The following is a 16,221-nucleotide window of genomic DNA, read 5'->3' as shown; positions in this document are numbered from 1 at the left end:
AGAACTCGTGGCTCCCCTGAGTGGGATGCAGCCTTGTTAACTTTGAAAGGCTGGGGTTGCAGAACTGGCATGATATATACAGTGAGCGACTCCTGATTATAATCCCAATTCTCTGGAGGTCGCAGAGGTATTCTCAGTAGCCCCGCCTGACTAAAGGGGAGAATGATGGCTTATAAAACCTTTCATGATTGCAGCTTGGCTTATGGATCTGCAGCAGTTAGGAGCGGGGTGTTGTAGTACACATCCTAATTGAATTGTGCTGTTCTGTCTGTGTACTGCAGCCGCGTTTGGTGAGCGCAGCCTAAAAATCATCTTCCCGCAGTGCACTGTTGGGATCTGCCATTTCCCATCTAGTCAACTTGGGCAGTCAAAAAGCAAATTGCAGTTTGAAAACCATAGAGGGAACAGTGTCATCTTACTGACACGCATCATCCTAAACCTAATAAGACAGGTGCGCTGGCCTTGTAGACAGGGACTTTTCAGCCAGCGGTGCAAGTTCCTGCAGGACGGAGGCTGTTCACAAGGAGGATGGGGTGGGCTCGGAGTACCACCGCAGAGGTCAGAAAGGAACACTACGAAGCCTTTTAAATGTCAAGCAAAATTAGATCTTGGGGAAAAAGGGTCAAAAATCTTCTTAGGCATCTTGCAGTTACTCTGAACCTGTTGTTCTGTTAGCGTTTGTGACCATTCAGATAACATCCCTGAAATGTAACTTGGCCCCCAAATCTGCCCTGGAGTGAGTGTTCTGTAGAATGCTCTACTGAAACGAGGTTTGTGTGCATGCCCCATAAATGATCATCTCCACTGAGAAGCCAAGTTCGTGTGGTGTGGCAGTGCTGCGATTTTGTCAGTGACAGGGCTGTCATTGTTTCTCTGTGTGTCCACCTTGGGCTGGTGGGGATGGCGCAGGCTATGAGAAGTACAATTCCATGCGAGCTGACCCTGCGCTGTGCTTCCTGGAACGAGTCGGTATGCCTGATGCCAAGGCCATAGCTGCTGAGCAGAGAGGAACAGACATGCTAGCAGATGGCGGTGATGGGTAAGAAGGACATTTTAAAATTTTAATAAACTTTATGTCAGTATCGCATCTATTGGCAGGGTTCAGTTCTTACCCTGCACTGTGCACTACATTGCATCTTGTTGAAACTTAAGTGATGTTTACCAGTATAGTTTGTTTATGTATCATAATAACTATTTAAACACAATGTATTATTTAAATAATCTGAAACTTGTCTTTTCCACATGATGACAGTCTCTCCACCCCAATACCCTCCTCCTCCCACAGCTGTACATTTTAAACACTGATAGAGTTGCTTTTGATGTCACACTCAGAATTAAAAGTAGCATTAGGCAGATTGTTGCTCTCTCCCAAGCCCCCTTCACTCTCTTACGGATCAGTATGATTTAAACATTTTTAAAAATTTTATATAGGGGAGAATTTGATAGAGAAGATGAAGACCCAGAATATAAACCAACCAGAACGCCATTCAAGGATGAAATAGATGTAAGAACTTGAGCATATTGACTTTTATAGCACCAGTAAAATATTATATGCCCGTATAAGACTTGTTAAACTTTATAGATAATGGCCTTTTCTTTAAAAGATAAAGCAAAATGAAACTGCAAATTAAAATAATTCTATGTCTCCCTTTGTTTTCAAGGAATTTGCCAATTCTCCTCCAGAAGATAAGGAAGAATCCATGGAAATACGCGCCACAGGTACGGCTCCGGAAAAGCCCATGGAGCAGAGCAAGTGTGTGCTCTGCAGGCATTATTCATGTGTCAGGGGCTTCTGCTCCTTGATGCTGGTGGTATCTTAAAATGCTATTTCATCTACACTGACTCAGCTCTTTTGTGAATAATTTAAATTCTTGTTTATTGTTGGTTTTTCATTACGTTGAATTTCTTTGATAAAATAACAATTTTTTTGATTATGAACATTTATATACTTATGTTTTACACCAGTTAGTGAAAACTTTTAGGCATCTTTAGAAATATATCTCTTGGGAGTAGGGCATTTGCTAAGTATCTGAAATATTGCCAGTTCATAGAGAATACTGACCTTTTGCCTAATGTAGAATCGTTAGCTAACAATTATGTGATTATTTTTTATGTTCAAGATTGTTAATCTAATACATTACAGGAGAGCACCCTTATAATGTAGTTCATGGAGTAACGTATATTTCTTTATGTAAATTTAATAAATAAATTTATTTTTTTCCTCTAAGGAGCTAAAAAAGAAATAGTTTATAAGTTCCCTACTAATATTATTCCTTATTTATATTTTAAAAATGAGGGCCTACAGTGCCTTTTCCCACACTGTCATTTGAATGTTAATGAGTCATCCTGTTTTGATGGAAAATCCTGTGTATTGTAAGATTGCAGCTACACATTTCAAAAATATTCTTTCCACTTCCCCAGGCAAGCACAGTGAGAGTAATGCTGAGTTAGGCCAGCTCTACTGGCCTAACACCTCAACCCTGACTACCCGTCTGCGCCGGCTCATTACTGCCTATCAGCGCAGCTATAAAAGGCAACAAATGAGGCAAGAGGCCCTAACGAAGACTGACCGGCGGAGACGGCGGCCTCGGGAGGAAGTAAGAGCCCTAGAAGCGGAAAGGGAAGCTATCATATCTGAGAAACGGCAAAAGTGAGTTTCCTCAGGGTTTTTACTCAACTCCTCCCACACTCCTCTCTTCTCTGCTCTTCTAGGCCCTCGAGGCAGGAATCACATCCAAGATGAGGACCACCAAAGAAAGCCTCACTGCATCAAAGCAGTCTGTCCCCTCATCCCCAAAATAAGTACTATGCATTAGGTTTAGGGTAAAAGAGGAAAAGAAATAATAAACTGTAAGCCTTTTTACTCAAGTACAATTCAAGCTAATGTCTTCTTTCTAATAGGTGGACGAGAAGAGAGGAGGCTGATTTTTACCGCGTGGTATCCACTTTTGGAGTTATTTTTGACCCTATGAAACAGCAGTTTGACTGGAACCAGTTTCGAGCCTTTGCCAGACTTGACAAGAAGTCTGATGAGAGTTTGGAGAAGTACTTCAGCTGTTTTGTGGCCATGTGTAGGCGCGTGTGTCGAATGCCCACTAAGCCAGATGACGGTAGGTTCATTCAGTAACAAAAGGTCTGTACTAAAAGGCCAACTGAGTGAAGAATAAGTGACTGAACAGTTTAAAGCATAGTTGGTTTTTTTCCAAGTAAATACAATTGTTTTCATGTTATAGAACCCCCTGACCTCTCCTCCATGATCGAGCCAATCACAGAAGAGCGTGCCTCTAGAACTCTCTACCGCATCGAACTGCTGCGGAAAATACGAGAACAGGTTCTTCATCACCCTCAGCTGGGAGAGAGGCTGAAGCTCTGCCAGCCGAGTCTGGATTTGCCCGAGTGGTGGGAATGTGGAAGGCATGATCGAGACTTGCTGGTTGGTGCTGCTAAACACGGGGTCAGTCGGACGGATTATCACATCCTCAACGACCCCGAGTTATCCTTCTTGGATGCACACAAAAACTTTGCTCAGAACAGAGGGGCCGGTAATATATCTTCCTTGAACCCACTGGCAGTTGGGTTTGGCCAGATTCCTGCAGTCGTGTCATCCGCTCACGTTCAGGATGAAAAGGTGGTGGGACAAACTGAAGGCAAAGTGGAGGAGTCGGAAAACGCGGCTGCCGGAGAGAAACCTGCGGGGAAAGAAGAGGAGGAAGAAACAGACGGTGGGGAAAAGGACAGTAAGCAGGAATGTGAGGCTGAGGCCAGCTCTGTAAGAAATGACCTGAAAGGTGTGGAGGCCGCTGCAGATCCAGGGCCTAAGTCTATTTCAGAAAAAGGTTCTGAAGAGGATGAGGAGGAAAAGCTGGAGGATGATGATAAGTCGGAAGAGTCTTCCCAACCTGAAGGTAATGCCTGGCCCTCCAGGCCTCTCTCCTGATTCCACAGGGCAGTGGTGACGTGCAGTGTTCTCATGTCATGTGACGGGGCTCTTTTTTTTTAAGGGTCATTAGGGTATATTTTCTTCTGTGAAGGGGTAAGTTCAGGTTAGCTTAGATGTGTGTTTTGCTCTTTGTGGCATGTAAACATGATATTTTGAACAACTTAAACTCGCAGGAGAGTTTTACAGACACGTAACGATTTCTATGTTAAGGATAGGGGTTAACTTTACAGTAGCGGTATATTAAGCATTCCAAGTGATTTTAATTTAGACAATTAAATGTGAGGGAGAAGAGACATTCACTGAGTAAATATTGGTAATTATTTTAAAACATGATGCCTAGGTTATTTAGTTTGAATTCAGAAGTAAAGGGCAAGAATAGAATCTAAAAACAGCCAGTTTTCTGTCTACGTCACAGTTAGGTAGCTGAACCTGGCACAGAATAAAAATAGGGCACCATCTTGTACTATTCTGCTGGAGTTGCAGCTTTGAACTGTAGCCGACATGTTAGCCGTCTGTGTGGAGGGACATAGGCTCTTTGGGGTCAGAGATTTGGTTGTCGTTCAGCCTCCTCTGAGGTTTACTTGCACGATGACTAGTGATGTGACCTCCGTAAGCCTCTGCTTCTTCATCTATAAAATCAGGAAAACACCATCTACGTGAAAGGGCCATTGCAAGCTTTAAACAAGAAGATTTGTAAAACGCCTAATGCCATTCTAGCCGTTTGGTAGGCACTCAGTAAAATGGAGCTGATTCGTATTCGGACATTCAACTCGGTCCTTTCTGAGCTTCTTTTTCAGTGGCGTTCTGGTTCTGAGTAATCCACATTAACTCGTTTCTCAGCAGGAGCTGTCTCTAGAGGGAAGAATTTTGACGAAGAAAGCAATGCGTCTATGAGCACTGCTAGGGATGAAACCCGAGATGGATTCTACATGGAGGATGGAGATCCTTCAGTAGCTCAGCTCCTTCATGAAAGAACATTTGCCTTCTCATTTTGGCCTAAGGTTGGTGGGTTTTCTTATTTTGTTTTGTTTTGTTGACCCAAAAAGAGTTGGATGGAGGAAAGCATTCTAGCTTGATTTTTCAAATAAGTTTAAGGTAAACTTTAACACAGTGTACGAAGACTGTAGATTTTTCTCATGTTTTTAAAGAATGATCTGGAGAAGCCCAAAGGAAAAATTCTGTAGAATACTTGTGCAATAAGATAGGAAAGGTAACGTGAAGGAACGATAATAAGAAATAGAGCTGTGTATATGTGGGTCTTTAGCTCCTTGAGGTTTTATAGATTAGTAGTCATATTGTCCAGTATAGTCTCTGGATTATTGTTTCAACAGACTCACCCTTTGGCAAAATAAAACGTGTGGATCTTTTTAAAAACATTTTTTTATTGTGGTAAAAAACACGTAACATATATTTTACAATCTTAACCATTTTTAAGTGTATAAATAGTTCAGTAGTGTTAAGTATATTCACATTGTTGTGAAACAGATCTCCAGAACTTTTCCATCTGGCGTGACTGAAACTCTATACTCATTAAACAACTCCCCTTTTCCCCTCCCCCCAGCTCCTGGCAACCACTATTCTACTTCCTGTTTCTGTGAATTTGACTACTTTAGATATCTCACATATCATAACATATATCATGTTAGTGCTTTTGTGACTGGCTTATTTCTCTTAGCGTAATGTCCTCAAGCTTTATCCATGTGGAGGCATGTGACAGGATTTCCTTCCTTTTTAAGTCTGAATAATATTCCATTGTGTGTATTTATACATGTGTGTATGTATGTATACATTTTCTTTATCCATTCATCCATTGTTGGGACATTTGTGTTCTTTCCACCTCTTGGCTTATTATAGTGCAACTATGAACATAAATGTACTAATATCTCTTTGAGATCCTGCTTTCAGTCTTTTGGATATATACCCAGAAATGGGTGGATTGCTGGATCATGTGATAGTTCTATTTTTAATTTTTTGAGGAACCTCCATACTGTTTTCCATAGCAATTGCACCATTTGACAGTCCCACCAACAATGCACAAGGGGAAAATGTGTGGACTTTTAAAACTGTGTGTTTTATTTATTTTTTTAATCCAAAGCAGAACTTTCAAATTTAAGACAACTTCATGTATTTGGAAACCTGTAATACTTTTAACTCAGGAGAGGATGGTCTGTTGACCCATTTGCTCCAATACATTATGAAATCTAAATATAGTTATCTGTAACCAAAAAAAACATGGAAATTACTTTTTTGGCTAACTAGCATAATTTTATAATAACATCCCTGTGTAATTTGGGTCTGGTTTTCAGGGTGAGGAAATAATCATGCTAATCACCGTAACGGGGCTGTCTGGTTCAAAACAAACAACACAAAAATGGCTTCAGTCAACTCATCCTCAGGCTCGTCTTCCATAGTGTTAGTTGTGTAAGAAACAATGTGAAATTTTTAACTGAAGAGTGTACTATCAAAGACATTTTTTTTGTATACCCCCTTTGTTCCCTCGTTATGCTAATCTCCCTTATTGAGTATAGAAGGGAGTTTCCCAGATCAGTCAAAAGGTCTATAGTGGCAGGCACTTTTAATCTATGGAAACTGGGTCTAAGAGCTGTAATTAGAAATTTTTAATGTACACGCTTCAATGAAATTTGAAGTGATAATAGGTGGGGAATGCAAATTGACATTCATTAGGTGTTCCTAGGTTGGTCCCCATTTCGTAATGCTGAACTTTATTAATAGTGACGCTAATGATGTCCCACTGCCTGGGACAGACTGCAGTCCAGCCCGTGGATCTGAAGCACCAGGACATTGAGCAGCTAAATGCAGGGTTCCATTGTTATCTGCTGACGTTCACCAATAATTCTTGAGCTTAAATAAAAGTTACTTTTAAAATATGAGGACATTTTAGAGGTGGTGGTTATATAGTGTTTTCTAATTTATGTGATTCAGTCTTCGTAATTGAAAAATATTAAGTTTTCTGTATTGGGGGCACCTTAGGACCTTATACCAGAGCAAAGCAGTTTTGGTGGATTTTGTTTATTTACTTGCTTATTTGTTTTTTGTTTTCTTTTACTTTTGGCCCACTGATTGACTTTTAAACCTTTTATACTCTTTAGCATCTTGATGGAAATATTTATCTAGTACTTTTCACCAGATCTATGTTACAGTTTCGTGTGACTTTTCTTCTCCCTCCAGGATCGAGTAATGATAAACCGATTAGACAACATCTGTGAAGCAGTGTTGAAAGGCAAATGGCCAGTAAATAGGCGCCAGATGTTTGATTTCCAGGGCCTCATCCCTGGTTACACGCCACCCACCGTGGACAGTCCCCTGCAGAAGAGGAGCTTTGCCGAGCTCTCCATGGTCGGCCAGGCTAGCATTAGTGGGAGCGAGGACCTCACGACTTCTCCTCAGTTGTCAAAGGTAAGTTAGAGCAGTTGGCTTTTGCAGTTCAAAGGTAAGCTCCCTAAATCTTGCTGTAGTTAGGAAGCTTGTGTTTCACTGGTTCTACTTAGAAGGAAGATGGCTGCTGTTTCCTCAGCTCCTTTCAGCCATCACGACTGTTTAATGCCTTAAGCTTCTAGTTCTTCATTTCTGAAAGCCAGCCCGTATAGCAGATACAGTTTTGGCTCATTATTTTGTTGGAAATTTTCACTAGGAAGACGCCCTCAACCTCTCTGTCCCTCGCCAGCGGAGGAGGAGGAGGAGAAAAATTGAAATTGAGGCCGAGAGAGCTGCCAAGCGGCGAAACCTCATGGAGATGGTTGCCCAGCTGCGGGAGTCTCGGGTGGCCTCAGAAAACGGACAAGAAAAAGTTGTAGATTTATCAAAGGCCTCAAGAGAGGCAACAAGCTCTACCTCAAATTTTTCATCTCTTACTTCAAAGTTTATCTTGCCTAATGTCTCGACACCAGTGTCTGATGCCTTTAAGACTCAAATGGAACTGCTCCAGGCAGGTCTGTCACGCACACCCACGAGGCATCTGCTTAATGGCTCCCTAGTGGACGGAGAGCCTCCCATGAAGAGGAGGCGGGGACGGAGGAAAAACGTGGAGGGCCTTGATCTGCTTTTCATGAGCCACAAACGGACGTCATTGAGTGCAGTAAGTTCAGGAGCTCACTTCCCTTGTGTCTGCCCACACTGACAGCCAGGGTCCCTGCTCTGCTGACGGTGCAGGTCTGTGTTCCTCTCAGTGACGTAATATTAAAGCTGGCTTCTTCCACTAAAAAAAAATAGAATTATAATGAGCAGAGCCACGGTTCTGAGCTGGAAAATTGTGTTGAACATTGATCCAGATCACTCAGCCTGAACCAGATGTAGCTTGAGGATTTATTCTTCCCAAGATCCTGATGTATTGATGTTCTCGGAAGACTAGCCCAAAACAGAAATGTGTTCTTCTGAGCCTATAGTTGTTACCTCTGAATTCTTGAGGTGGAAAAAGCTTCTGTTCTTAAAAATATTGATATGTTTTGGGCCTGGCATTTATTAGACGAGTATAAATGTTTAGTTTCAGGCTTAAGATTTGTGTTCGTATACAAAGCTAGCGATTGCAAATTCTCCTCCATAACTAGATATTTTAAAAATCTCAACCAAGTAAAGATCTGTGCTAGTTCAGGTTTGAATGCAGTGTATGTACCAGTGGATTTTGACGTTCTCTTTTTCAATTGAAAGGCAATGAGAGCAGGTAATCAAAATAACTCTCTTCACTAATCTGCTTGAACCACACCACCTAAAAATGTGCCACCTCACTGATGACGAGCGTTTTCCCCACAGAACCTGATGACATGCAGTCCTTTTCAAAGGGCTAATTAGTACTGGATATTTTAGCCTATCAGTTTGAAACCCGAATCAGCGTGGTGGTGCTGGGGCTCATTGTCTATGCATGAGGAGCCACTGCTCCAGGAACTCTGGGCCCTTCCCCTGGGCAGCGGGATACAGTTTGGGAAGCTCTGAAATTTGAAACTAAGGGGAGGCATTTATTTCAATATGTTTTTCCTTATTCCATCTCTGTTATTATTTGCTCATTTTCTATTTCTTGAACCTAGAGGAAGCTTAATAACTTTCAAAGAGTAGGAAAGGGTGTAGTTGGGTTAAAGTCTAGAAATGACCAAATAGCATTCGATGAAATTTGTCAACTGGTGGGATCTGATTAAAATGGAAGCATCCAGGTGGCTAAAAGTTATTTTTCAGCGTTCACCGTCAATGTACATCAGTTGTAATAATGGTCAGTTTTGTTGAGCATATGATTACTTTTAGGATCTTGTAAATACATACTTTGCGGTGGATCCACTGTGACTGGTTGTTCCATAAGTTAAAATATCATTTCTGGGTGTGTGGTCCCCAAAGTTGTATCACTAGTGATTAGCCTTTCTGCTTGAAACCACCTGAACACTTTGATAGATTTTGTTCACTGAAAATCCTTTCTCCATAAACAGCAACAAATTGGGGAGTTTCTGCAGCTCACATCTCTTTTCATTTACTGTTTGTGTTTAATATTGGAATCACAGCACATGCTTCTCTGTGGACCAAGGGTCAGGAATTAGCAGTCAGTGCGACCTAGGTGCTGTTTTCCTATTGCAAGTGCACATCCTATGTTACACTGATGACTGACTGTATTCATTTCACATATTTTAAGCTGTCGCCAAGAATTTATTGATATTTTTCTTTCTCTAAAGTCACATTGAGCAGCCCAGCTCAAGTCTGAGAGAACTCCTAATAGATGTTGGAGAATGTATTTTAAGTTTTTTTTTGTTGTTGTTGTTTTGGGTTTTTTTCACACTGTGAAATGTTGGAATTTGCAGATTCCTCATTTGGTGTTGTGGAGGGTTACGTGCATGCACATAAATACAAGGACAACACTGATTGCTCTATAAATAAACTGAGTAGTGAGGAGGTATAAAGGTTGGCAGAGTTACTTGTGTGGAACAAGACAAATCCTGAAATCTTGTGTTATGTCAGCACTCAGACTAGAGACCATTTTGTGTTGCCATGAAGAGTGAAGGTGCAGTCATCATGGATTCAGCAACATTGTGGGCACCAGCCCTGCCCCCTGTGCCAGGCAGTAGGATGTGAATAATAAAAGCCTGACAAGTGCTTGCACTAGAGAACTCAGTGTTTAAGATGGGTGACAGATAAATAATAATATATCATAGTTGTGGGGCATGCCTGGGGTACTTTGTGAGCCCAAAGGAGGATTGGGAATGGAGGGAGGAGGATATGGGGAAGAACAGATGAGGATTTTCCCTAGAGATGGTAATACTTTGGTTAAGTTTTGAAGATTGTGTAAGAGTTGGTCATTTGAAAAGAGGGAGTGAAGAGAGCATGTGCAAACGGACTGAGGCCAGAGAGAGCCTATCATGTTTGGTAAACTAAAAGTTATTGGCCAGGGAATTTGGTGAGAAGGCGAGGTTCAGCAGAGAGGAGCTTGGAGACAAGGTAGGATGCAAATCATGGAGGACTTTGATTGCCATTCTAAAGAACTTGGATTTTATCCTGAAGGTGATGAGAATTCAATTATCGAAATAGTTGAAATAGGGGAGTGATATCCTAAGTTTTTGAACTGGGAAGAGTGTATTTTAGAAAACAGACTTCAGTATAGCAGTGTGGAGGTTGGATTAAAGAAGCAAGGAATGAGAATCAGGGAGAGCATTTAGGAATATTGTGGTGATGTGGGTGGGCCGTGATGAAGACCTGAACCAAAGCTGGAGCAGTAGGAATGGACAAATGGCTGACATAGAAGATGTCTGGAGGTTGAAATAACAGAGTTTGAGGACCAGTGGCTGGACAATGGTAGAGTCTAGACTTCAGCCACGGGCAGTCTTTCCAGTGTGGCACACATACCTAATGCAGAGTATCGTACTACCAACAGAATTGTGCTGTCCACAGAGTGCCAAAAAGCTACGTGTAAACTGGCTTTTGGAACTGCCCTATAACTGATTCTACAGTGTGAAGAATGATATTAAAGTTTCACCTTCTAATTTGATAGCTATTCCAGAACTGACATTGTCTCAAATAATTTTTGTCCCTTTTTGATCAAGGGTAGCATTTTCTTGGGATAGGGCATTGTCAGAATCTGTCTTCATGTGAGAATTCAGACCCTTGTCAACTTTCTGCAGGAAGATGCTGAGGTGACCAAAGCTTTTGAAGAAGATATAGAGACCCCACCAACGAGAAACATTCCTTCTCCTGGACAGCTGGACCCAGACACACGGATCCCTGTTATAAATCTCGAAGATGGGACTAGGCTGGTGGGGGAAGATGCTCCTAAAAATAAGGATTTAATTGAGTGGCTGAAGCTGCATCCTACTTACACTGTTGATATGCCAAGTTATGTACCAGTAAGTATTACAAAGTTTAGAGTTGGGAGGAACCTTGCTAGGATAGTCCATTACATTCTCCCATACAACATAGAAAATCCCCGGTCCCTCAGCCTTTGGCTTGAATGTCTCCTTGTCTCCAACATTTCCCAGTTTTTGTCATTGTATATTCTGCATTCGAGAAACTAGCATCAGGTTTGTCCTACATGAAAGGCAGCCTTGTAGTTATCTGAAGATGGCTTTTTGCCTATTACACATTTCCTTACTTTTTCCTTCTACCACCAAATAGCCATGATTTCTTCGGTTATTCTTTACATGACATAGTTTCTAGGTGGTCTTATTATTGGGGTAACACTCATGAATGCACTGTAATTGGTCTCCAGACCAGGTCTCACCAGCACACAATACTAGGAAGCTGTTACTTGCAGAGATTTGACCAACTAATGTAGCCCAAGACTTTATTAGTTTCTTTTGAAAGCAACTACAGTTATGCCTTATATTAAACATTAGACAGTATCTCCAGATGATTTGTTACATAAACTGTTTGCTAGCTGGCAATGCAAATCTTTCACTTGCTATACTTATATAAAACTTAAATGTAAAATTTTACATTTTATTTTGTTTAGTTCAGCCTGAGTTGAGTTCCTGCCACTGAGAATGCCACCTCCTGCAAAGGTCCTTTTATCCCTGGGGTTGGTTATTTACAGTCTTGTGTCATCAGATGTGACATCTTCTCTGTATTCATTCAAGTCACTGACTAGAAATTAACAAAGGTACTAGAAAGAATTTCCTTAAAAAATACCAAGACTTGGTTAAACACTTGAAGAAAAGACTTTAAGCAGGTTATTGATAGGCAAAAGGAAAAGCAAATTCTCAGCTTACATATTCTTTTAGTAACTATGGTTACTAAAACCATAAACTATGGTTTCTAATAATTAAAACAATTCTTGAAACTTCCATGGTAATTAAAAATGACTTGACTGTACTCTTTGTCATTTATATAGGAAAGAGTAAGTACTAAATACATATTTTTTTTTTTTTTTGCAGAAGAATGCGGATGTGTTGTTTTCTTCGTTTCAGAAACCGAAACAGAAACGACACAGATGTCGAAACCCTAATAAATTGGATATAAACACTTTGACCGGAGAAGAAAGGGTGCCTGTTGTCAATAAACGAAATGGGAAGAAGGTAAACTTTGGGAAAGGGAATTGATCTCTCTGTGATTTCTTAGCCCAGAAAGAAGTGTTTTATCCTGACGTCTTTTATAAGGAAAAAGAATCATGTTTCTTCCAGAATATATGTATATGTGTGTATATATATAGATGGGGGAGGAAGAGACGGAAGGATCTGTGTATTTTTAAATCACTTTTCAAATGCCTCTCCCCAGATGGGTGGAGCTATGGCGCCTCCAATGAAGGATCTACCCAGGTGGCTGGAAGAAAATCCTGAATTTGCAGTTGCTCCAGACTGGACTGATATAGTGAAGCAGTCTGTAAGTACAAACTGCATTTCTTTCAAGAAATGTATCTATACAAAACTGTTTTCCTGAATTTTTCTTTATTTTCTGTTGGTCATTAATTATTCAGTTATAACTTAGCTTAAAAGAATTGACATACTACATTATTTTCATACATCATTAATACATCATCATTTCTTGTATCAATACATCATTAATCCAAAGTGGATTAATTTGTCAGCTCTATTTAAAAGGATTGTGTAGAGGTATATATTCACAGTCTTGCAGGTGGACTGACTATGGGAGGAATGCCCTGGATAAACCTAGTTAACAGCCCATCTCTGGAATGGAATTTATGGTGGTTGAGATCTTTAAGATTAACTGCGATTTCTGATTTTAAAATAAACAAGCAAAATATACAACAGTTCTGCCTAAAAGATTTTTTTGTGATTAGTTTCTTTTTAAAATTAATTTGTTAATGATATGTTGATTCTTTTTTGTTTGTTTAAATTATACAGTGAAATAGCATATTTTTCTTTGGGTGTATGGTTCTGTCAGTCTTAACACGTGTAGTTTTGTGAACTGCCACCATAATCAGAATACAGACAATTCCATCACTCCCCCAAATTCCCCTTTATTATTCTCTCCCCTACCACCCCCGGCCCCTGGCTACCACTGATCTGTTGTGCATCCCTAGAGTTTTGTCTTTTTGAGGATGTCAGATAATCAGAGGTATAAAGTGCATAACTTTTTTGAGATGACCTCTTTCACTCATCATACTGAGATTCCTTCAGGTGGTTCCATGTGTCCAAACCTTGTTCCTTTTCATTACTGAGCAGTCCTCCAATTGTGTAGCTATACCCTGGTGTGTGGTTATTCCTCCCCCGTGGAACTCCTTTCACGGGGTTTCCTTCTGGGCTGTTACCGTATTTTGGAAATTATGACTAGAACTGCTATAAACATTCGTGTACAGCTTTTGGTGTGAACATAAGTTTTGTTTCTCTAGGATAGATACTGAAATGTAATTTTAATTAATTAAATTTTCATGTTTTCAACCACCCTCTGATGTACTATTTCTCAAGTTAGTTATAGATGCAGGTAACCTGACATTTACCTCACTGATAGAATAGCCTTTAACAATTTTTCTGCAATTCAGCATAATTCAATGAGCTAATGTAATGCTAAAATATAGAATTTTTGCTTTCATAAGCTTTATCATTGAGCTTTTAGAATGGAAATAATTATGTATTTCCGTTGAGAATGTCAATTTTCAGATCATCACAAAAGCCCACATTGAAATTAAGTTTTCTTTAGCAACTTTTATAGCCACTGCTTGCCCTCCGTTTCCTTCAGGGTTTTGTTCCCGAGTCGATGTTTGACCGTCTTCTCACTGGACCTGTGGTGAGGGGAGAAGGAGCGAGCAGAAGAGGAAGAAGGCCCAAAAGCGAAATCGCCAGGGCAGCTGCAGCTGCTGCTGCTGCTGTGGCCTCCACTTCAGGAATCAACCCTCTGTTGGTGAACAGCCTGTTTGCTGGAATGGACCTTACGAGCCTTCAGAATCTCCAGAATCTGCAGTCTCTCCAGCTGGCAGGTCTCATGGGCTTCCCTCCAGGACTGGCAACAGCTGCCGCTGCTGGAGGCGATGCTAAGAATCCTGCTGCCGTGCTGCCCCTGATGCTGCCGGGCATGGCGGGCCTGCCCAACATGTTTGGACTGGGTGGGTTGTTGAATAACCCTCTATCCGCTGCTACTGGAAACACCACTACTGCTTCGAGTCAAGGAGAACCGGAAGACGGCACTTCAAAAGTCGAAGAGAAAGGCAATGAGAACGAAGAAGAGAACAAAGACTCTGAGAAAAGCACAGACGCTGTTTCGGCTACTGACTCTGCGAATGGATCTGTTGGTGCTGCTACTGCCCCAGCCGGCTTGCCCTCAAACCCGCTCGCCTTCAGCCCTTTCCTCCTGTCCACCATGGCTCCAGGCCTCTTCTACCCATCCATGTTTCTACCTCCAGGACTGGGAGGGTTGACACTGCCTGGGTTCCCTGCCTTAGCCGGACTTCAGAATGCTGTGGGCTCCGGCGAAGAAAAGGCTCCTGACAAAGCCGAGGGTGGCACCTTTCAGGAAGAAGAGAACCTGGAAGGCAGTGATGCCGAGGAGAACCTGGATAAGACTGCAGAGTCCTCCATCTTAGAAGACGAAATAGCACAGGGTGAAGAGCTAGACTCACTTGATGGGGGGGATGAAATAGAAAACAATGAGAATGATGAATAACCAGTACCAGTTCCAGTTCAAGTGTTTAAAACTTTTGACAAGTGGTAGTCCTACTGTTTACACTCACAGTTAATGTCCATACCTAGTTTTATAAGCTGTTCTGTAACATAGTGTAGCAAAAAAAAAAAAAAAAATTCCAAGTCATGTTATACAGGTGTGTCAAAAGGTATCTCGGTCATTAAGTATTGTGCAGTGCATTATTTATTATCCCTAGGAGAGATGAAATTCAAGAGGTGATCATGTCTTTTTAAGGAAACTTACATAATGCTCTGCTTTTTTTTTTTTTTTTTTTTTTCCTTTTGGTACCATTGGTATTATAATAAAGAGCAATTTGTAACTGAGTGGCACTAATGGAAGGAAGTGCTGCTCAAAGGAAGTATGAAGTTATATATTTAATTTTTTAATTTTAATTTTTTTGCTGTGAAGGTCAAGATGAAATTTACCGTACATATCATCCTTGCTCATTTGTTTCCCTTTTTGACTGTATGGGGGTTCCCACACTTGCGCATATACACACATCCATACACTCTGACAATCTCCACGTTGGTGTGAACGTCTCTGTCTCGAGGCGCAGCAATAATAAGGCAGCTGTTGAATGTGAAGGGTCCCTTTAACCTACTGGGAGGGTTCTTGCCAGACAGAACTACAGTTCCATTGTCTCGTGGTCTTGTAATGCACTGGTATAAACAAAATAAATAGATGAATAAATAAAGAGTGAGAGGAGAGAATCAGGTACCTTTTTTAAATTAAAGGACTTTGTTACTTTAGCCACAAAGCTAAAACAGCATTACCTCAGCTCTAAACTAGCCTTGAAGTTTACAGACATGACTTTGTAAATGTATTGTTTTTCTTTGTTGTGATGTCCTTTTATTTTTTTCTTTGAAAACTGCTATCATGTAAGATAAAATGTAAATTGCTGCCAACTGTAGTAATGATGCTTTTAATAAAAGTGACCCATGATATGCAGAGATGTAATTATAGAATGTAGTACGTAGGGCAACTGGTGTTCACTCTATTTTTTGTATTCGCAATAGATGCAAATACAGCGTTCTGGCCTTTGTACGGTTTCTTGATATATCCTCCTATACTAGATTAGCTGTTAGTCATACGCTAAACTGATTGTCTTCAGACTAGACAGGAGGAAAAAACCTTAAATTACCTTCACTTAATCCCACTCCAGATATCTCAACAGAACCACGCACAAAAACCTCCTATTACTCCCTCGAAAGGGCATCTGAGAC

General features: G+C 40.8%; 1 protein-coding gene across 2 annotated transcripts in view; it reads left to right on the top strand.

Moving 5' to 3' along the window:
* The window catches only part of CHD7 (chromodomain helicase DNA binding protein 7), a 184,121-nt gene extending 168,175 nt beyond the window's left edge, over window positions 1-15,946 (top strand). The window contains exons 26-38 of one of the 2 annotated variants that reach the window (XM_014791554.2): window positions 910-1,039; window positions 1,432-1,504; window positions 1,662-1,719; window positions 2,422-2,650; window positions 2,902-3,110; window positions 3,234-3,905; window positions 4,784-4,941; window positions 7,130-7,357; window positions 7,593-8,036; window positions 11,050-11,271; window positions 12,298-12,438; window positions 12,638-12,742; window positions 14,060-15,946. In XM_014791554.2, coding sequence (XP_014647040.1) covers window positions 910-1,039; window positions 1,432-1,504; window positions 1,662-1,719; window positions 2,422-2,650; window positions 2,902-3,110; window positions 3,234-3,905; window positions 4,784-4,941; window positions 7,130-7,357; window positions 7,593-8,036; window positions 11,050-11,271; window positions 12,298-12,438; window positions 12,638-12,742; window positions 14,060-14,980 — 3,590 coding nt within the window. In that variant the 3' untranslated portion in view covers window positions 14,981-15,946. Of the gene's footprint in view, window positions 1-909; window positions 1,040-1,431; window positions 1,505-1,661; window positions 1,720-2,421; window positions 2,651-2,901; window positions 3,111-3,233; window positions 3,906-4,780; window positions 4,942-7,129; window positions 7,358-7,592; window positions 8,037-11,049; window positions 11,272-12,297; window positions 12,439-12,637; window positions 12,743-14,059 lie in introns of both variants that reach the window. The other variant, XM_004435730.3, reaches the window with a different exon arrangement.
* The last annotated feature ends 275 nt before the right edge of the window (window positions 15,947-16,221 follow it).

The sequence above is a fragment of the Ceratotherium simum genome, chromosome 31 (genome assembly GCF_057802395.1).
Source record: "Ceratotherium simum simum isolate JZ-2026a chromosome 31, ASM5780239v1, whole genome shotgun sequence".
Lineage (NCBI taxonomy): Eukaryota > Metazoa > Chordata > Mammalia > Perissodactyla > Rhinocerotidae > Ceratotherium > Ceratotherium simum.
The sequence above is the reverse complement of the archived record's forward strand: the minus strand, read 5'-3'. Positions and strand labels throughout refer to the sequence as shown.